The 21,357-nt window shown below is 45.0% G+C and overlaps 1 protein-coding gene across 2 annotated transcripts in view; it reads right to left on the reverse strand.

The window, feature by feature from the left end:
* The window catches only part of RYR3 (ryanodine receptor 3), a gene marked incomplete at its 5' end in the record, with an annotated part of 503,048 nt that overhangs the window by 39,440 nt on the left and 442,251 nt on the right, over positions 1-21,357 (reverse strand). The window contains 11 exons of one of the 2 annotated variants that reach the window (XM_080809904.1): positions 765-821; positions 1,699-1,750; positions 2,157-2,263; positions 3,891-3,987; positions 6,808-6,920; positions 7,397-7,528; positions 9,177-9,236; positions 9,560-9,730; positions 12,495-12,509; positions 16,964-17,056; positions 17,161-17,248. In XM_080809904.1, coding sequence (XP_080666030.1) covers positions 765-821; positions 1,699-1,750; positions 2,157-2,263; positions 3,891-3,987; positions 6,808-6,920; positions 7,397-7,528; positions 9,177-9,236; positions 9,560-9,730; positions 12,495-12,509; positions 16,964-17,056; positions 17,161-17,248 — 985 coding nt within the window. The remainder of the gene's footprint in view (positions 1-764; positions 822-1,698; positions 1,751-2,156; positions 2,264-3,890; positions 3,988-6,807; positions 6,921-7,396; positions 7,529-9,176; positions 9,237-9,559; positions 9,731-12,494; positions 12,510-16,963; positions 17,057-17,160; positions 17,249-21,357) is intronic. The other variant, XM_080809903.1, reaches the window with a different exon arrangement.

Genomic DNA, 21,357 nt, shown 5'->3' on the forward strand with positions numbered 1-21,357 from the left:
CACAAACCGCTCATAGTTCTACTTTTCGCACTGGTTGGAAACATAGCCCATTCTCCTGTAATACTCTCATTCTAGGAAGTGACCCCAGATTAAAATGGGTTTGTTTTCCATGTTCCATCATACAGGGAAGGCTGCTGAGGGCTCAGCTGAAGCCTATCTGCCCGAATGTAGAAAATACCCATTTATCTAGAATGCTCAGATCGCCGTTAACAAAGATTCTTCTGGATATGGAACACTAGAATGCCAAGGCCTTCCAGAACTGTAACTTTATTAATTTGCTCTTACTGTTACATACTTTGTCTATGAAGAGCGTTACCAGTAAATTAATATGGTTTTGTCTTGGGAAATTCCATGTCCCACACTGCCTCAAAATCAAAATTGCAACTAATGACATTTACAGAATAGGGGTGAAAACCATCTCAGTGTTTCCGTTGCTTTGAGTTTACATTTTTGGATCTTTGAATTTGTCTTTCTCTGGCCCCTTTTACTACCATATTTGGGGAGGAGTGCAAAATTTCCCAGAAGACCCAACCTGTGGGGGGTTTGCTGACAGACTGGCTGCCTGTGACCTTTCATTAGGCCAGAAGACTGACAAGAGAACTGTGGCTAATGGGTGTGCCTTGTGCGCACAGACTCTTGTTTTTGCCACCAGATACATGTGGTGGGTGAGGCACATGGTTCATGTCAGCACCCGTCTCTGAGGGCCTGCCAGTTGGCTTTGGCTTTGGCGGATGGCCCTGTCTTCAATCTTCATAAAAACTTACTTCAAATGTTTTCTCCTTGTCTTCCTCTTCTTCTTCATCCTCCCCACTCTGACAACTCTGGATTCCACAGAGCAGGGAAAGGAGGAGACAAATGAAAGTGAGTCTAACAGACGAGACTATTCTACAGAGCAAGGGCATGGGACGGGATGTAATTCATAGGCACCTCAGGATCTCAGCACTTGTGAAAACCAAGAACATTTTGACCACTGTGGGGCAACATTCTATTCAAAATGTCTTCTTTGCAGTTACCAAGGGGTTCCAAAAGGAGAAGTGGGAACCCTGAGCTCATACAGTCAATGGCGACCCATCCAGTTTAACCACAGACCTGAACTCTCCTACTTAGTGAAGTTCTGGTGTACATGAAGCCGGGAATGCCCTTTCTACACAAGAGCCAGGGGCTTGGCAAGAAGTCAAGCCCACAAACCCCTCTTTCTGCCAGATGGGAGGGTTTCCTGTTTGAGAAGGAGCAGTCCCTTACTACTCAGCATCCCGGTGGCCGCTGTCCCCCTACGTGATAGGAATAATGTCACTCGCCTTTGCCAGAGCACTAGGATCTCGTTCCAGATTCTAAAGCCTATTTCCAAATGTACTGAACTTCCTTCACCTACAGGTATGTTGGAACTTTTGGGTGCGTGCTCAACGTTGACTGGAAATGTAAGGATAGTCTATATGCCTGAACTCCCCATAACAAGCCTGGAGCCGCCATGTGTACGACATGCTGGCATCCACCGTTTCTGCGAAGCTTCAGAGTTTCCTTATGAGGACAGTGGAATAGTTTGCTAATGTCACCACTGCACATGAACTGTGCAGTGCCTGGAACCCAGGTCATGACCGAGTCCTACACCCTGCTGTTCAAAATGACAGTTTCCCTGTGTCCACAGAGGTAAAAGGGAAGACAGAAAGGCTGAGACAATGGGCAGAAACGCAGGTGTACCTTGGCCATCATGCTGGAATAGGACGTGTACAAGGGGTCGTCTTCCAGTTTGCTGGAAAGAATGGAGGAAATATTCAGCAGGCTACATTTTGGACCCAGCAGAAAAGACTAAGAGCCACAGAGATCTTATGTTATAGGTACCAGTGAATTAAACAGAAAACCCCTCCCCTCACCCAGATTCTTAGAAACTACTCTGAAAAGGTGAAAAAGCACTGGCTGATGGAATTCAGGTTGGAAGGCTACCGTTTCATGCTAATCTTCAGCCTCCACAACTGGCATTACGACGAGAGGGCTGTGCTCATAAGAGTTTGCCTAGATGTTTCTTGATGGCCACTAGGGCAGCAAGGAGGGCTGCTCAAATCTGGTATCCCCTTTCTGGGCACTGCCTTCTGTGAGACGAAGGTGTGGGGCTGGCAGCACCGTGCCTGGGAGAAGCAGGGAGCTCTGGTGGTGCTGACCTCCTCTCCGTGAGAGCATTGCGGCTAAAATGGAGAATGATCTGATGAAGTGGGTCTGGTTGCTTTTGCGTCTCCTCCTCCTCCTCCTCTTCCACCTTGGGGGATTTCTACACAAACCAATTGCAGACAGGTTTTAGGCATGGATTTCAGCACGCGCCACATAAATGCATGCGAACAAAAAGACGGCGAAGCGCAAAGCACAGAGTGCGTCCGATAAAAGCACGAAGAGAAACCACTATGTCATATGTTTATTTCAGGACAAGAAGCCCCAAGGATGCAAGGTTTGGGACATAAATGTGTATATATATATATTTCAGCCAATCAAAGAAACATAGCAATTTTAGGTTCAAACGAGATGAAAGGAAAAGCAAAAGCCTGACCACAGGGGAGGAGCCCTCCGTCAGCAGAACTCTCATGCAAGCCCTGGGCACCCGAATTCAGGAGGGAAGCTCTGGAGAGTCCCCTGAGAGGCTGGATCTCTCAGTCAACACCTGAAATTTCTCTTGGAGAGCTGGGCTGGAAATAGGGTGGGACAAGGGTTATTAAGCACTGGGGCCATTTGGGGTCTGATACTGTCCTAGACTCAAACCTAACTTCACGGCTGATTCTAAAAATCTTATTGTTCCAGAGATATCCCAGCCTGGAGCTGCAAGCCTCGTAGTTTCTCCCCTCATTAAGTCTTTTCTCAATCTCCTTTTACAGAAAAGGAAATCGCGTCTGATGCAGGGGGTAAAAGTGAGTTTCTAGCAACAGCACAGCCTGCAGGGTGTACCATATTCAGTAAAATGGTGAGAACTACACAGGCTGCGTGAATGACTGAGAAGTGGAGGGCCAAAGTGATGCTCGTTGTCAACCTCACACTCATCAAGGAACTGGGAAAACCGAGGAACTGTCATTCTCACTGATGGGATATAGGAAAAGGTCAAAGGGCACAAAGACAAATGGGAAAAATGGGAGAGAAAGGATTAAATGCAAAAAAAAAAAAAAAGAGGGAGAAGGAAAAAAAAGAGAGGGAGTTAGGGAAGGAGAAAGAAATAGGAGAAAGGCCAAGTATGAGACACACAGAGTGAGATTAACAGAAAGAGTAAGGGATAAGAGAAAAAATAAATGGGAGAAATAAGAAGGATCAAAACAAAAACAAAAACAAAAAAACAAAAAAAAAAACTGTGGGTTGGCCAAAGGAGAGGAAAGTTTATTTTCTGTCTGTACCACGACAAGGTTCTATGGTGCTTCTGCAATAAGCTTTCTCCCCTTGCATGTTGCTTTAAGTAATTCTGGGGGCATGAAGTCTGTTAGAGACAGGGCACGGCACATTTTCTGAAGGGGCCGGATAGAGAAACGTGAGGTACAGGAAGGGGCTTCGGATGGGCCTTCCCTAAAGCAGAGCTGACCGGAAATGCAGAGCCTGGGCTAGGGCGGGGTGGCCTCCTGCAACCGATAGTGCTCAAAACTTAACTTAGCATGAACTTCCCATCGCATGGCTGTGCATCCCAAGAAATATTAGTTGTTAATAATGATGATGAGGATGGTAACAGTACTAGCACCTCCAAGCAAAATTCATCCTCTGGCTCTTATGGCCATTAGCAGGGCCTTCTCTGAGAGTTTATACAGTTAGTTCTTTCCAAATTGATACGCCCGATTCTTTGCGAATGTTTAACTGTTAGAACACACACGCGAATACAGAGGTCAGATTCATTCACACCCGTATCTGCTTCCAGCTGGGTCAGTACTTACAGCCAAATCCTGTACTAGTTTCTCTTCAAAGGAATACTCCTCTGTTTCTATCCAAAATCTCTGATAGCCATGGAGGAAGAGGTTAATGGAGCGGTGCCTGAGCGGAAGGGTTGAGAGTGAGGTCAAGAGGGATCCGTGGGACACCTTGTTTTAGTTTGGGTGTTAACGGTTAGTAAGCAGGACAGACTTTTGTACAATTCTTTCCTCTGATTGGTCAGGGTAGCCAGCGGTACACCAGAAGCATTTTTTCAAAGAAACCAGAACCCTCTAACATGGCAGTTCGCGAAATGTCTAGAACACCTTCTGAATGAATTAACGATGGCTAGTGGGAGACCATGTGGTAACTGTAATCCTACCCTGGCCACAATGGGTCTTTATCACATTTGTCCTCAAAGAGAAAGAATTCATTGGGCCAAGAAATGGTCCTGAAGGATTTGCTTAATATGGCAAGGTGGTTATCGCTTTTGGCTGATAGCCTGCCCAGGTAATCGCATCTAAGTTATGCTGATGGTGAGTGGTTTGGTCTCAGATCTACTGAAAGCCCCAAAGCTTGAGTCCTTTATAGAGTTTCCAAGGAACTACACCTCCAAGGCTCTCCAGCTTTTACTTAGGAAGGCAAGACTTGGGTGTGCTGCACTGACAGCCTAACTTTGGTGCACCTCACGGATTCCGGGGGGTGACCTCCATACCTGGGAACACTGAAAAACCAGCAAGAGCCACTCACCCTCTATAAGCCAGGACTAACTCCTGGGAATGTTGCACTGAACAGAAGTTAGCTGATTACCAAATGTGAGGATACTGGTGAGGAGGGAAGGAGAGAAAAGTAAGATGTAGGTCAACACCAGAGTCGTCCAGCCCTGGCCATGTTTTCCGACAGAACACAACCTTGCCATCGTTCTTCAAATTCTGACCAATCAGAGCTTTTTAAAAAATTGTACAAATTTGGGTTTTTATGGTAATGTTAAATCATGGTCAAGAAAGGAGGAGTGTGCAGAAAATGAGCAGGTCTCTCCACAGGTTACATTACCATTAAAATGGGTATAAGCCTGTCATACTGAGTTTTTTCATTAACCTTTTCCAGCCAAACCCGTTGAAAGGTGCTCAGGAAGAAATTGTTAATTTTGTGTCTGGAGAAAAGCACACAGGTTGTCTTTTAAAAACTAACATCAGAGAAACAGTTTGCACATAATAAAATAAATCCCTTTAGCCCTTTAATATGGAGGACTCCATGCAGTTTAGATCATGACAAGATGGAGAAGGGAGTGATCTTCATCATCAGTCTTAGTTTTTATTATTGTTGTTAGAAAACTCTGCCCAAGCTCCTCCATGCTTGGGAGAAATCCAGGCATGGGTTAGTGGTGGGGCTGGCCACGTTCTGTCAAAGACCTAGTAAATCCCTCGATGTACTCTTGCCCATACAAAGGCAGAATTGCTGAAGGAGCAACTGATGTATGAGAGAATGGTACTAACATATTCAGTGGATTTAGAAAACAATGCTTGTTTTGTGGGATGTCACTTTGCCTTGCTTGCTGGCCCTGGAGACGTACTTAGGACTAAGCCCTTCCTGAGGTCCCATTACAACACAGGGCCGGAACCTCTGCCAGGGAGGAAAGTGAATGCCTTTTGATGCCTCATCCCTTCTAGGAAAGAGACAAAAGTCCCGTCCATTTTTGCTTTCTCTACTGAGCTATTTGAAATTCTCCTTGTTGCCAGGATATCAGTGGCCTTCATAGCCATAACTCTCTGTCTGATTTTTTTCCTGCTTTTTATTCATGAGTTCTATTTGATTTTGTGGCCCCTCATCCTCCTCCAAAGATACCAATCTGTACTCTCAGGAGACCTGGAGGAGCAGCTGTGTGTCTCAGAGGTCATGGTTCTTCACTATCTTCAAAAACCCTAACGGGAAAGCTTAGTTGGCCAGCTGGCTCAGGACAGGATGACAGGGCACTCTGGACAACTGATGGCCAGGAAGTATGACCTGATGAAAGCAAGTGTCCAGCACAGGAAGAAACTTTTATTGCATATTCAAGGAAACCTTTATTTACGTGGGATTCAGAAAATACCTTTCTGAGTCAGTTTATTTTTCCTAACTGGGTAAGGATGGTTCATACTGATTTGCAAGTTGAAGAGGCAGAGGCTGAGACTCAATTTGCAGCTTTGTTTACTGATCCCAGGCCGGACCTTCTGGACTCCGCCATCAGTCTGAGGATAGGAGTGTTGCCACATCACCAGTGATAATGAGTCAAGTCTCAGTGGTCAATGTCTGCCCAGTCTGCATGGATACTCTGCAATGTATTGATACAGCACATTCCAGAAAAGCCTTTCCATATTTCTGACTTCAGAGTATAGATTAACCATGCAGATAAGGCAACATGTCCATGATTGACCTCTTGAGACATCTTTAGCCAGTGCCCTTTCTTCATCTTGAAGGCAAATACACTATGCTCAAGGATTCTCAAGTTACATTTCTGTACCTGCTGAGGAAACAAAGTAACTGGGGGACCATCAAAGTACCTCAGCATAGAAATATGGTTTGATCTGTTGATGGAATTTGGGGTAAAGCATTTTGGAAGGAGTTCTTTTTCTATGGTTCCTTTACAGCCTCACAAAGTACCCCACCTCAGGAAAACTAAGAGCTTCCCTATGCTCACCCGGCTGACTTTAAGGTGTAAAATGGGGAGCTAAGACAGGTACAGGACACTAGGGAATCACATCTGTTTTCAGTTCTTCTGCTTACCTGGATTTCCTTAGTAGGTTGTTATACTATATGTAGACTATAATGGCGTCATGGATGGAGGACTCCAATTTCTAACCCTTGGATCATGAGTATCAGTGCCAGAAGACAGCCCAGCTGTGGGAGGATACCTTAATACCCATCGCTGGCTCCCATGCCAGAAGAAAAGGACAGAATACTTGCCTGGGCAAGTTGTAGAGAGGGGCCATCCTGAAACAGGCCACCACTGCCCGTTTCCGCTGCTTTGACAACAGTTTGTGCCAGACCGCCTTCTTGGACCTCAAAGGCTGTTCCACCTGAGAAGAAAACACAGGGGTAGGTGTGCACTAGGCTAACTGTGTGGCAGATGGTAGTCGCCTGCAACCCAGATTTCTCAATCCTGGAAGAATTCTTATTTCTCAACTATAGGCAGCAAAAGGTACATAGCACCAAATTATTGGGTTTATGGAGATCTGACATTTTCCTCCTTGTCCCAGATATCTGCTTTTGGAGGTTTACTGCCTAAGAGCAGCTTTACAGCTGGGTAGAGGATTTGAATGAGACATTTGATCTAATGGCAAAAATTTGTAAAAAATCTTGGAAGGGAAAGAATTGAGGAGTCTGCTACCATGGGGCACAAGATGACATTTGGGAGTGAGCTGGGATGTTTCTTGTTCCTAGTTTTGGGTCTTATGAGAACAATCTACCTAAAAGCAGAGTGTGGAAAGGAGCTTTAGTATTCAAAAACCAGGGTGATTTTGCTTCCTTAGTCCTCAGGGTAGGTGCTTCTTACCTGCTCCAGGTGGAAGACCGCTGCTGAAATTCTCTGTACACGCTCTATGGTCTTTTCTGCATTGAAAGGTTCTTCACTCTTTAAAACATCTTTGTAGAGGTTCAGTTGCCACTTTACTGCTGGGTCATCAGACTGAAAATGAAAGCACACACCAGGTCAGCAATCTTGTATCGAAAAAGCCTTTATTCCTCACATGGTGCCAGAGGAATTGAGACTCTTGTATTATTGCTTCTTTCTCGTTTTCTCTATTACCTTCACTGACACATTGCACATCTATATAGGAACCTCTCATTCTAGTCTGTATCTCTTAACTCATGCCATATTTCCAAACCTTTCTCTCTTTACTAACTTCTAATTTCCTGAAAGCAATCTTCCAATTCATAAATTCTCTTTTCAGCTGTGCCTAGACTGTTTTTTTTAACCTATAAATTGGATTTTTAATTTTAGTGAATACTTTCAATTTTTGTAATCACTATGTGGCTTTTTCAATATCATATTCATTCTCCTTTAAAAAAAAATGTTCAGGCACACCTGGGATGGCTCAGTTGGTGGAGCATGCAACTTTCGATCTTGGGGTTGTGAGTTTGAGCCCCATGCTAGGTATAGAGATTATTTAAAAAAATAAAATCTTAAAAAAATAATGTCCAAGTCTTGCTTTATGGATATTACTGCTATGTGTAGCTCTTTAAGTATTTCAACCACTTATGTTTAAATTGCTTTCTGCAGTTCCTTAGGCTCACGTTCTTCCCTTTGTTGCATTTTCTGTCTCTCTAATGGTGGTGGACTTTCTTTCATGTCTTTTTTTCCCCTTAAGCATGACTTTGGCTTCAGGGGGAGTTTTATTTATTGGCATGTCAGACCATATTCTAAGAGGTGGAGAATCTCCAAGTGGTTTTATGGTTGTCTTTGCAGGAGATTTATAGGTTTAACTGGTTTAAGGCTAATTTTATGTACGTTTCTGGCTCCGCATCTGTGCACAGCATGGGTAATTAGGTCCTACACTCTTCTTCCTTTAAGGTTATTAAAAACCCCAGCCTCTGACATACATATCTGGCTCAGAAAGCTCTGTGAGTTTTCCCAACTGCATCAACTTCTCTTCATTCCTGTGATTTAAAGTGTCTTCTTTATTCTGGCACTGGGATTTCTTTTGACTGCCTTTTTTTTTTTTTTGGTGGTATATTTTCCCCATTTTCCCAATATATCTGGGATGGAAAGAAGTGGCTGCTTGTGTTAGCTTAATCTTCTATCTTAAGGCATAATGTATCTGAGAAAAGAGTCGTTCAGATTCACAGGCCTGGAAAAAAAATCTCAAATAGCCTTTAAAATCAAAGTTTGTTTGCTTGTTTGTTTTGGTTGATACCAACTCTAACAGAGTTACTTTGTTTCCAAATCTCTAGATCAGGATGTGCCGAAACTCCCCCCAGTGTCCATTTCACTGTTTAACAAGGCTCACAGTCAGTAAATTTGAGACCTAATCTAACCCCCTCCTCTGGCGGGATGTTCACACTGGTAGGTGGGAAGGCACAGCTTCATTAAATGCTACTTTGCATCCTCTTTGTAACAGCAAAGGAAAGAACAAAAATTAAGGGCAAAAACTCTTCCCCACACACCCAAACAAAAGTGAAAATTGAAGGCAGAGAGCTAGTCCTACCGATTAAACACCAGTGCTCGGAGACTGTTTTTAGAACACACTAAAGAGAGCATTAGTGAATTAAATGGAGGGATGGCACCCCACAGCCACAGGGAAGCCTGCATGCATTCTCCCTTCCCGATACATCACCTTCTCCTGCAGGTGCAAGTTATTCCGCAGATGTTCTTTCACCTCTTCATCTGTGTCCCTCTGTGGAAAGACATGTTAGATTTTATTCCTTGAGGTCACTAGGGAGATGTAAAGTAGGGCGCAGGGAGGGATGGACAGCAAGTGGAACGGTTCTGCTGGGATCTTTATTACAAGAACAAAAGAAGAAAAATGACAGACTTGTCTAAAGAGCTCTCCAACCAGCTTTACAGATGGGGCTGTTTTGTTGGGGGGCACCTAGGTTTCTACTCAGCGGCCCCCCCTACCCCCGATCCCGGGGAAGGATGAACCCTTCAGACCCCGAGCAACCACCCCCACCCCCACCCCCTGTATTACTGCTCAGCCAGAGTGGATGCCTGACTTACATAGCTGTATCGAGATTTGGCCAAGGAGATGAGCTCCTGATCACCTGGCGTGCACATATTCAAACCAATGGGCAGCATTTTCTTGAGCGCGGCCACGATGAGAGAGGTCTGGATGGAATACAAGTCTCCCCTCCGCTTTGTCTTCTTCCGTTCCTGGTCCTGTCCTCCAGACTAGGAAATGAGGTTGGGATAAACAGAGGGGCTCAGTGATTCTGAAAGGAATGGCCTCACCTTAGAGGCAGCCTGCCTCCTCGTGGCCCTGTCCGTACAGGTGGGCCTTCCTACACTTCAGAGAGCAATGAAAGGAGTGTGCTAAAGCCGTCCCGGGGGCTGTCGAGAGTCCCGCCCGGCTCCTGAGCCCTCTCCTTGTGTGCATGCTCACAGAACCGCGTGGGCAGACACACCGCGGATGCCTGTGCTCTTGGCTCACTTGTCCCCTGGCCGAGTGAACAGATAAACCGGTGTTTTTCAAAAGGAATGATTCGATAACTGATAATATGGCCCAAGAAAAGAATGGAGAAGCCTGATGCTGAGGTGTCAGGAAATATGCGGGAGAGCGTCTCTCATAGAACTGCTCTGCGGTCAGGGCTGAAGCTAGTGTTTTGGAGCACCTCGTCCCACTCAACCTCCATCTCGAGGCAGTGGAAATTTTCACAGGGAAGGGCAAGTGCCAGAGTAGGGCTGCTTTGGGATCTGGCTGGGGAGAGTTGGGAGGAACCCTGAGGAAAGCAGAACTCCCCAAGTCTTCAAGAGTTCACTCTTTTTCTGTTTACATCACCTCACCCCTCACAGGGAGAGACTACCCAACAAGGTCCACGCCGTGGAGCAGGTTTCTGAGAGAGTTTGAGGCACAGGGCTGAGCCACCCATCAGCGAGCCCTCGCGGTGTCATTCCCCCCATCCCCCCACCACAGCCGGCCATGCGGGTAGGCTCCAGGAGACAGTCCCGCTGTGAACGGGTTTTTGTGAGGTCGGCCTCTGAAAGAGCACGCTGCCCACCAGGTACCTCACTTGCAGGGCTGTGCCTCCCTTGGGGACACTTGCTGGAAGTGTGGGCGTGCTGGAGAGCCAGCAGCAGAGGATGAAGTCGGGGGCTGTGACAGAAAGAGAAATGGCGCTCACTGAGGCTTTCCTCTATGAGGTGTCCCTGGAATGTCTGCGGGAGGAGTGGGCAGTGCTGCTGCTTCAGCCGACACACAGACCCAGGGCTCTGGGAGCAGCGGGGAGGCCAGACGCCTCTCCTGGACCCCACACGTAAGAGCCGGGACCCTGAGCTGGAGCAGCATTCGTCTTGGGAGGCACTGGTTTCCAAGAGAGGAGGGTAAGAATTAACACTGCCTTGGGACTGATCGCTTTGTTACTTTGAAGTGTGAAAGAGGTTCATAATTATTAATGGACACTCTTAAAATGGATGCGATGTCTTTCACCCGGCTTGCGGTGACTTCAGGAGGATACATCACAGCAACCACAGCGAAGCTCCCGGCCAGCAAAACCCAGGCTGGCCAGACGCCGCCAGACAGTTCTCCTGGTTGCGGGACCCCTTGTGCCCGGTGCTCCCAAACAGCAGGTCATGCCGGGGACAGCAGGGAGAGGGGGTGGGGAGAAGTATGGCGGGCGGGGGTGGGGGGGTGGGGAGTGGTAAGAAATGAAGCTAACAGAAGGCCGCTTCTTGTGTTCTAGAACACAGCAGAAAGTGAAAGCTGGTTCACACAAATGCCGCAGAGTTCTCTCATTTACTGAGTGCAAGCTGGGTTCTTCACATGTTCTACCATCAGGCATACAGTTCTAAAGGTTGTGCCTAAGGCGAAACTCATTTGCAGTCTCCAGTACCCTTGAAAATCATCCATAAAGGATAGAACCTGATTTTGTGTATATAAACTATGAGGTGTCCTCTCTATATAAATGTAAAAGGTGACTAGTAACATGCCCTACACAATCAAGTAACTATGCAAAATGTAACTATGTAGATTTGATACACAATTCAAATAATTTCTCGCTCATTCTATTCTGTTGGGCCAATCTCAAATTGTTCTTATTACAAATGCTGCATGTGTACTGTGACTCCAATGTGCCTCCTACTAAAACAAAACATTTCTAATCCTCCCAATAACTCTGATCCACAAATAAGGCAGTTGCATAATTGAGAATATGATGCTCAGGGAAGGTAAGTGATTTTTCCAAGGTCATGCAGCACGTAAGCATCTGAGTCAACACCCAGACCCAAGCCTACCTGGGCATGGCTTCATTTCCCTTTTCTAAGAGCTGCAAATGACCTGTTTCCTGCCCATCTCCCTTTCTGTGCCATAGAGCTTAGGGCAGGGAGCTTGTGACAGTGGCAGCAGACATACATCACTGAATAGAGAGATATATTTCCAAGTTATAATCTGTATGGGTCACTGGAAAACTGCCCTAGGGTTTTTTCCCACCATATGCACATTTTGTGTAAAAACACATGGTTATCTGATTTCCAATCTTGAAGGTGAGTCCTTGAAAAACTTTGAATTGCAGGAGCCTCGCACAAGAGGCGGAGATGTATGGTGTGAAAGGACTGGGCCCACTGATGGCACATGGGATTCAGACCCTGCATGGCACAGCACAGGAGTGAGCCTCGTGGGCTCTCACACCCTGTCGGCGTCCCTATCTCTGTCAGTGTGCTGGCTGCAGAGTGGGCAGCTGGGGAAGGGAACAGAGATAGCAAGGAGACCTCGGTTTGGGTGAGGCTTGGCTGGCTTCCCCGGCTTCCCCATTCCAAGGGTGGGTAGGCCTACATTCACTCTTTGACGGGCGGGTGTCTTCCCTGGAGCAGGCCTGGGGGACCTCCAGGTGGGAAGATCCATTCTGTACCACCCCCATGGTGATCACAGTGCAGAGGGTGACCAGAGCCTGGCACCTCTAATACTAGGACAGAAAAGACACGTCATGCATTTGACCTGTACCTTTACTTGCATGGCCTGTGTGGGAAGACAAAAGAAAAGAAACAAGGAGAAGAGTCAGTCAGTAAAAGCAGGGGTCCAAGGTGTAAGGTAGCACATGTTAGTCATAGCTTCTTAGCCCCCATTTCTCAGCCAATACAACAGAAACTCAACACTTCTAGAAGCCGGTTGAGCATGGCATGAAGCGTGAGTGGGAGGTTAGGATGGAAGTTAATTTGGTCAAAAGGACTTACATCCAAGCCAAGCAATCTACCCCCCAAGGCAAGGTCATCTCAAAGACCAGCTTTCCTGATACACGAGCCCTTTAGATCCAAAGCCTTTCCCCTCCCACCTCCCATTTTTCACCTGGGTGGGCTGTAAATAATCTGTCATGTAACCAAAGACCCCTATTTGCTTTCTTCTTTCCACCTCCCACATTATCACTGCCAGCAGATCTGTGGTTGTGAGAAGAGAAAGAATTATTGAGTGAAGGGGCAATGAGTGTGCTTCCACAAAAAAGAGGTTTGCTAAACAGAAGTGCTTTAGGAATATCCAGGGTAATTCAGGATTGCCCCCACAGCCCAAAGGATGCAGCATCTCCCTTTCTGTGCTGTGACCTTCAAATATATCTTTAGTCACAGCCTCTTTCATGCCAGAGGTTCTATTTTGTTCTTTTCTTTACCACTAAGATTGGTTAACTCAATGCATTTCCCTAATGCTGATAATGCTGGAAGTGCTTTTTTTTTTCCCCCTAAAAATTTTTTTACTTTTCAGAGAGAAATTTACAAATTCCTAGATCTTCAAAATCCTTCCGTTTCCCTACACATTATCACTGGTTGTTTATGATCAAACAGAGGATTTTATGTGTGAATGTAAGGATGAAACATGGACTCTTCAGGGAAAGGAAATTTGAGGAGGACACATGGTGGGTGGTGGTGTGTTGCACTGAGACAGCACAGGGAGAGGCTTCTGAAAACAGGCAAGCCATCATGTGAAGTTCTTATCCCCACTAACAGGGTAAGTGAAGTAAAGACAAGTCAACCCAACACTAGATATTAGGGGAAAGTTGAATTTCCAGAAGCCAGTCTGAGAATGAGAAAGCAACAGAGAGAGAGGAAGCAAAGGGGGGAAGGATGGGGGAGGGAAGGATAGAGAGGAGTAAAGGGGGGCAGGGAGGGGGCTGAGAGGGAGACTGAGGTGTGGAGAGAGATGGAGAAGGGGAAAGGTAGGGAGGGGAGGAGGGGAAAGGAGGGGAGCTGCACAAGTGCAAAAGGAACACAAAGTGGAGATGATGAGTGGTGGAGGGGATGAGACAGAGGAGAGTGAGCACCAGGGGAGATGGGTGTAAGAAGCAAACTCCCACATGTAAGTATGAATATCCTGGAAAATCTCAAAGATAGCCTCTAAACTCTTCCCTATCCTTTTTCAATACACTGAAATCACACTCGGGAGAGAGAGGCTTTCCACGAGGCACTCTAATACTTCCTGCCTTATAATTCTGTTTTTAACTCATAATCTTGGTCAAAAGACTGGCATTTCTTGGGCTAAACACGTTCTAACTTACCATTCCCCTCCCAGGAAGCTGCTGACATTTTTCCAGAAAACAAAACAAGTTTCAAAACAAAACAAAACAAACACTTGCTCAGCTTGGTTACATTTAGCTTAACATATATTTGCAAACCGGTGTTCTATAAAGAAAATATACAATGAGCTCTCCAAAAAACCCTGCTTTCATTGCCTGGAAAGTAATGCATCTTTGCACTGACCTTCAGTTAACCAAGTATAAATACTGTGGCCCACCGTATATTTTGTTTCTGCCTCCTTTCCACCTGCAATGGCGTGTGCAGCATGTGTAAGCATGCAGCATTCCAGAACACAGGTCTTTGCAACAGCTGCCATATGCACAGAGGCCAACTTCATTTATACAACACCAGAATTCAGTTCAGAGCGGAGATAAAAGCAAGCACAGCTGACCATTCAGATTAGGGAGTAGAGAAAGCATCTAATTTCAGGGAGGAAAAGGCGATGGGGATTCAACTGAGAGTAAGAATACCTCCTCCCCATTCTCTCATAGGTAGTTCTGTCTTCAAAGAATACCAGAAATGGCTATGAGCTGTGGTTTACTGGAGGCAGGGTAAAGGGGCCTCCATCTGAAAGAATGTTCTGCATTTATCTCTATCTTAGCAATGCAATTTGAAACTGACTTTTAAACATAGCGTCCCGCTAGAGCTGGGAGGGGTCAGGTAGTAAGCTCAAGCCCATTCTACAGATTGGTAAATTGGGGCCTGGCGGAGTTAATGCAAGGCCATACCTTTAGTCAATGGCTGGGCCAAGGGTGGGACTTAGCTTCCTTTCCATCTCTAGTTCTGTTTACTATCACGTTTTGTGTCTCAACTGAGGCAACAGGATCAAAGGAGTGTCTGTTACCCTGAGGGGGTAACATGCTAAATGGTAATGTTATTCAACCATGGTAGATGTTATTTAACATCTGGGGCCCGTCCTCCCATTTACTATGTAGCTCAGGAAAAACTGGCATACAAAGTCAATGGGAAGGAAATGAAAGTGTTTGCCCAGACGTACCTTACCAATAGGGAAGATGCCCACATTCTGAATATGACCTTCCTCTGACAAAGCAAACATACTCTTTTCCTCATTCAGCAACGTGCATGAACAGAATTTCCAGTTAGTTTGTTAGTAGGTTAGTTTTGAAATGTCATCCTCTGTCACCTTATCTCTTTCCAAGTGTAAACCTAAGGACCCTAAGTAACCATTCATCACTGGTGCATTGAGACATTGAGATGTCTTTGCCATTTCTGCTCATCTGGGATCCAAATCCTTATCAGAGTCATTTCCACTGCTTTGCTGCCATCCACTGACAGTAACAATGGATGCGGCAGCTCTACTGCAAGGTGAAGGTAGCATAAAATCTATCTGGGATTTACTGACTTTCTGTAGGTGGATGGAGTGAGAGGAGAGCCAACGATGGCTGCAAGAAGTCCCTTCAGAGGGAATTTAAGATAAATGTCCAAGGATCAGGAATCTAAAAGATCCTATCTTCATGTAACTCACATGAGCAGCAGATGTGTTTGCCAGAAGTTGAATGCAAAATGAATTTTGGAAAACCAGATAAAAATTATCCAAAGCACAAAAGGGTCCACCTTAAGGTAAATTGCTTTGCAGCAAAGACTCCTTTGAATATGAATATATACTTCTGATCTCTCTTTGTATGTGCACAATTTTATATGTCAAACCTTATTAGGCAGTGTATAGCAGATTCTAAACTCTAAGAGTCAGTTTTTGGATGCTGGAAGAAGTGTTAGTGTCAACAGAGCTAAAGGAAGAGCTGGAAAGTCCAGAGTGATGGCAGCTGACCAGAGCTAGGCATACGTGAAGTTTTGGGTGCTGAAGTTTGCATTTTTGGTTGTTATAACAGCCCCTTGTCTGCGGCTTCCTATACACAGGTCTTCATCCCGAATGGTTATTTGGAAAGATGCTCCAAAGACTTTGCTACAAATCATTGACTGTCATCTTTCCAAAACTGTTTTTCACTTCTGAGGGGTCCCCATGCACACTCCACCTTCATGTTCCTCAAAGGCAGCACTGTACCAGCAACGAGAGAGACGCACATCTCAGGTGTTACATGTCACTTACACTTGACATATACAGCCTACCCTCATTGAGGCACGCTTCTCAAGGGAACAGAGTTGAGAGTAAGCCATAACAGCTGGTAACAAAACATCACATTTAAGTAAGTCTTATATGTACGTATGTGCACCTGAGAGAGTGTGTCTGAGAATTCTTTACAATCCAAATAGCAAAGCCTCCCTGTGCAGAGCCGACTGAAAAGGAGCTGGGGGGTGGGGGACAGGCCCCCTCCTGTATTCCTGCTACGCTCCTCCCTGTAAGCTACTCTCTTTCTCAGACAGATATCCCGTATGTTCTCTTTTTAAACATTCCTGCAGTGAATGGACAGACGTTTGGGTTTCTGAAAGCAACCCACATGGAAAATAAACAGAAGGCATTAAGAGGTCAGCACAACTGAAATAAAACAGCTACTGGATGTTCCAGATAGGAGGAAAACAAGCTTACTGTAAGAACATGTGCTAAGGAAGTCATCAAAGCAAGGTAGTTTCCTCATAGCTAATCGAAAGGTGGCTCCAGGCGTGTGTAGCTTGGCAGCTCACTACGCCAGAAGAAGTTCTATTTAAAAACAATGAACAGCTGCTTTGGTTTGGGAGACCTCTCAAATGCCTTAGACAAGTCTTGAAATTTTAACTTTTTGACATACAAGCAGCTATTTATTCAGAAAATGTGATGACCATGCTTATTGGAGAGCAGTTTCTTCTGGCTCATTCTCAAAGAAACAGCCGTAGAGACTGCTGGTTCTCGTGGTTTGACCTAAATGCAGGACGGAGCTAATCCCTTCACACATCCAAGATACATAACTTAGGTCAAGATCAAAGAGTCTTTGGAATTCATTTCAATGGACTTACTTTCGACATCTTGCTTTTGCTGTCTCCAGTTAAAAATGCCAAATTATTAATTTCATTCTGAATCACAAAATTCTGCTCTTCCCTCTTGAAGTTCTAAGTGGGGGGGGGGGGATAAAAAAGCCAACATTATAAGAACGTTTTTGGAGGTCTGTACCTTTCACAGCCATCTCTAAGTTCGGGGCCCACAGGTTCCTTACGTGAGATTTACACCACAGGATGAAGACCTCTGCCACCATGCGGAAGAGCTGGTCAGAGTCAGCATTGGGACTTTTAAGCCAGTTAGATCTGAGGTGAAAAGCAAATGAATATGCATATGAAATTCAGTAATGAGGAAAACAGTTACACTAAAAATTATACCAATATTGGCTACACACACTTATCCAAATAAAACTACATTCCCACAGGAAGGCAGTCTTTGGGGAGACTAAATATCAGTGCATGCCTTACATGTGTGCAGGCATGTGTTTGTACATATTTTTGAAGGACTTACAATAATTGTTCCCATTTTACCAAAGGATTCAAGAATTATCCTTGCAGACAGATGTCGGAAAACATTTCAAATTTGTCAAAGGTTTTTTTTTTTCTTCTTTTTTAAACAGATGAGGTGATTAAGGTCACACTGTGTTTTGGGATAGGCCTCCTTTAGTCCAGGAGGCTTGCAAGACTAGAAGAGTCTCCGTCAGTATGACTTCTAATCTTGTCATTGACACTGCCATTGTCAAGCCTCTGAAATATGGAGTGCCCTAAAAACACTTCAGGCCACATACCTTTTCCTCTCAAAGCCAGTTTTGTGAATGAAATTTGGAAGACAATATGTTTTTCACTGTTGTTTTTAGTGTTTTAATGGTTTAGAAATTCCCTATAAATAGCATTACTCATTTCTTTTTTCTTTTTTTCTTTCTCTCTTTTTTTTTTTAATTAAAAATCAGACCAGGTTAAGAATTCAACAATGGGGGCGCCTGGGTGGCTCAGTGGGTTAAGCCGCTGCCTTCGGCTCAGGTCATGATCTTAGGGTCCTGGGATTGAGTCCAGCATTGGGCTCTCTGCTCAGCAGGCAGCCTGCTTCCCTCTCTCTCTCTCTGCCTGCCTCTCTGTCTACTGTGATCTCTCTCTGTCAAATAAATAAATAAAATCTTAAAAAAAAAAAAAGAATTCAACAATGGCAGCAAGAAGGCTAAATTGCGGTAGAATTCAGTCATTTCCTGAAAGTTGTCTTGCTTCTAAGTATCTTACATATTGGAATCAAATTATATTTTGGAAGGGCTGGGTGAGTTGCCATTTTCAAAGAGCTGTGTAGAGTAACACGGCAGAGGTTAAATCATCTACCATCATTCTTAGGTTAAAGAAAACTCTGGTTCTCATGAACGCTCCGAAAAACCTCTTGTCCCTTGGTTCATGCAGGGTAACAGCTATCAAAAGCCAGGTCCCTAAGCCTTGGGACACCAGACTGAACTTCCCTGAGCAGCCTATACCTTCTGCCCATTCATGGAGAGCACCAGATTAAGGAGGAAAGGGGAACACTCATAAGGCCAAGACCATCTTTGGACCCTTCGCTCATCTCCTCACTTTCTTATTGCCCCAAGTTCCAGCCTTACAGACATTCTTATCTAATCTTTCTTGAGTTCTACCTCAACTAGCCTCCCCTTTGCATGGCAGACACAACAGGCTGTCTACCCCATACTCATTCTCCTCTTCTTCCTTAGGAAGAAGCCCATTTTATTCAGGGTGCCATTATGCCTGCTGAAGAGCATGGAATAGCCATGTAACTAAGTTCTGATCAATGAGATGGAAATGGATATTGTTGGATGGACCTTCTGGAAAAGCTCTCTAAAAAGGGATCAGATAGCTGAAGATGTCCTTTGCCTTCCCCCTGTTGCTTTCATGCTTCCTGCCTGGAATGAAAATACGATGGCTCAAACTCTAATTGCACTATACACTGCACCATAAAGTAACTTCAAAGATGGCAGCCAGTGTTTAGGATGGGAAGACATAAGAATGAGTCTCTCTAATGAAGGACAACTGTACTGGCCCTGGAATGGGTATCTTTGGACTTTTTTGTGAGGTTTAATTCCAAATTCTCTCAGCCACTATAATCAGGTATCCATTATTAGAAGCCAAATACAATCCAAACTTGAGGCTTGAGATTGGTAATGCTTTTTTATTTCATTCATATTGATTTTTCAGGATCAAGTGTCAAGTTTTGCCAGAAGAGCCAGATGTTCATTCCTTAGTGTTTTGGTTTCAATGAGCTTTGTAAGTAAGCAGGAAGAGATGAAGATTCCCGTCCTCTCCAGCCAAGGCAAAGTACTGCCACAAGGTGCATGAGGAGCCGGAGCCCTGAAAACAACAGGTGAGGTCAATGTTCCCTCACAGAAGACCGATGAGGATTCTGATCCCTTTGCCTTCCATAGGAAGGCAGTTTCCAATGAATGAATTTTTTTTTCATACCTTCTTCTTCTAGGAGGTATATTTTCATCCTTTATTTCTAGTGAGGTTCCTTCTTCAGGTTCAGAGTGGTCATGTGAATGAAGAATATCTCATTATAGGTTTCCCCAGGCACACAAACTCTGCACCTCTCTGGTATTTGCAGGTGAAAAGAAGATCCTGACCTCACCTCTCTTATTTGCCCCTATCTTTTCCTGTCTGTCACCACGATACAACTAGGCTCGTCTCTTGCCTGCTCCCGGTCTCCCAGAATCCAGATCTCTCTCCATATCCAGCCACTTGATCCTTTTGGAGGTACTAAATGGATATCTGGGTCTCTTTTGTCATCTGCCCTGCATGCTGCCAAAAGGCAATTGGAAAATGCAAGGCTGTAGGTGGAGAAGAAGGTTGGGTTTAGAGACAGTGATCTGCAGAGGGTGATGCTTGAAGCAACACAAGTGAATGAAATCACTGAGCATATTAACAGAAAACAAGAAATGCAAGAATAAAACCTTGGATGATCACAAGAGTAAAGAGAGTTAGATTTCATTTTCAAAATGGCAAGTTAGCAGGCTTTCAAAGAAAGGAAAGCCAGTGATGAGACTTTGAAAGAAAGGAAAGCTGTATTCCTATGACATTCATGGTCAGGTTGTCTGAGTTAGAGCTAAGAGCTTATCTCAACCTCGTTCCTAAGCCTCCTGCCGAGGACACAGCTGAAAGTGGTCACTGCAGAGGATTCACTCCAATTCCCTTCAGCAGCCTGAGAGATGGGTTTTCACCCCAAATCACAGTTTAGTCATTCATTTCTGTGTTCTGAGTGTTCCTGACTGCCAGAAAGGAAGCTGAGAAGCCGTTGCCTCATGCAGAGACATCTGTTTAACCTGCGCTCACACAGCTCCTGCACAAGGAGATAGTGGATTTGCCCAGCTCTGACCACACTATAGCCAGAGTTCTTCTCATTCGGGGTCAGCTCCGGGCTAACCACTGACCAACGGGTGCTTCTGTTCAGAAGAGTGTTCCAGAGGGTGAAGAAACTTGAAACGGTGCCATGACTGGGCTGAAGGACGTAGAAAGGTTTACCAGGATGAGGAAGAACAGGGGGGAGGACAGGACAAGAAGGCTCTCTTCCATATTTAAAGAGCTGCCACAGGAGAGACTAGAACAGTTTCATGAGGCTCTGAAGAGCAAAGTCAGAGCTGATGGGCAGGAATCACAGAGCTGACTCCTGACAGAACCGTTTGAACGGTCTGAAACTAGAGCAGAGGTCACTCCTACAAGTCTCTGTCATCTAGAAGCGCGGTAGATAATCAGAGGTAAGAAATGCGCTGCCAGGAAAAAGGAAGGGGCTATTTATTCATCCAGTTACAGGTAAGATGAGGTGACTCCTATATTTCCTGACAACTCCACAGTCCCATACTTCCAAGCCAGTGATTCTTTTGGTGAAGAAAGTACCCCGAAATGGTAAAGGCAGACATATAAGAAGGAAGTATTTCTGGGGCGCCTGGGTGGCTCAGCGGGTTAAAGCCTCTGCCTTCGGCTCGGGTCATGATCCGAGTATAGTATAGTAAAAATACCTATTTGGTATGGTTTTTGTAAAAGTGAGCATGAAGGCTGAAATCATTCAGTTGGTTAGCCAAAAAGTACCCTTAGGGGCGCCTGGATAGCTCAGTGGGTTAAAGCTTCTGCCTTCGGCTCAGGTCATGATCCCAGGGGCCTGGGATCGAGCCCTGCATTGGGCTCTCTGCTCGGTGGGGAGCCTGCTTCCTCCTCTCTCTCTGCCTGCCTCTCTGCCTACTTGTGATTTCTGTCTGTCAAATAAATAAATAAAAAAAAATAGAATCTTTAAAAGAAAAAAAAATTAAATAAATAGAGAACCTAAATTCTGATGGTCTTTCTTTGGTCAGACATCAAGATGGAAATTAAAAAAAAAAAAAAAAGAAGGAAGTATTTCTAAGCTGTGTTCGGGTGGC

This window comes from Martes martes, assembly GCF_963455335.1.
Source record: "Martes martes genome assembly, chromosome: 7".
Taxonomy (NCBI): domain Eukaryota; kingdom Metazoa; phylum Chordata; class Mammalia; order Carnivora; family Mustelidae; genus Martes; species Martes martes.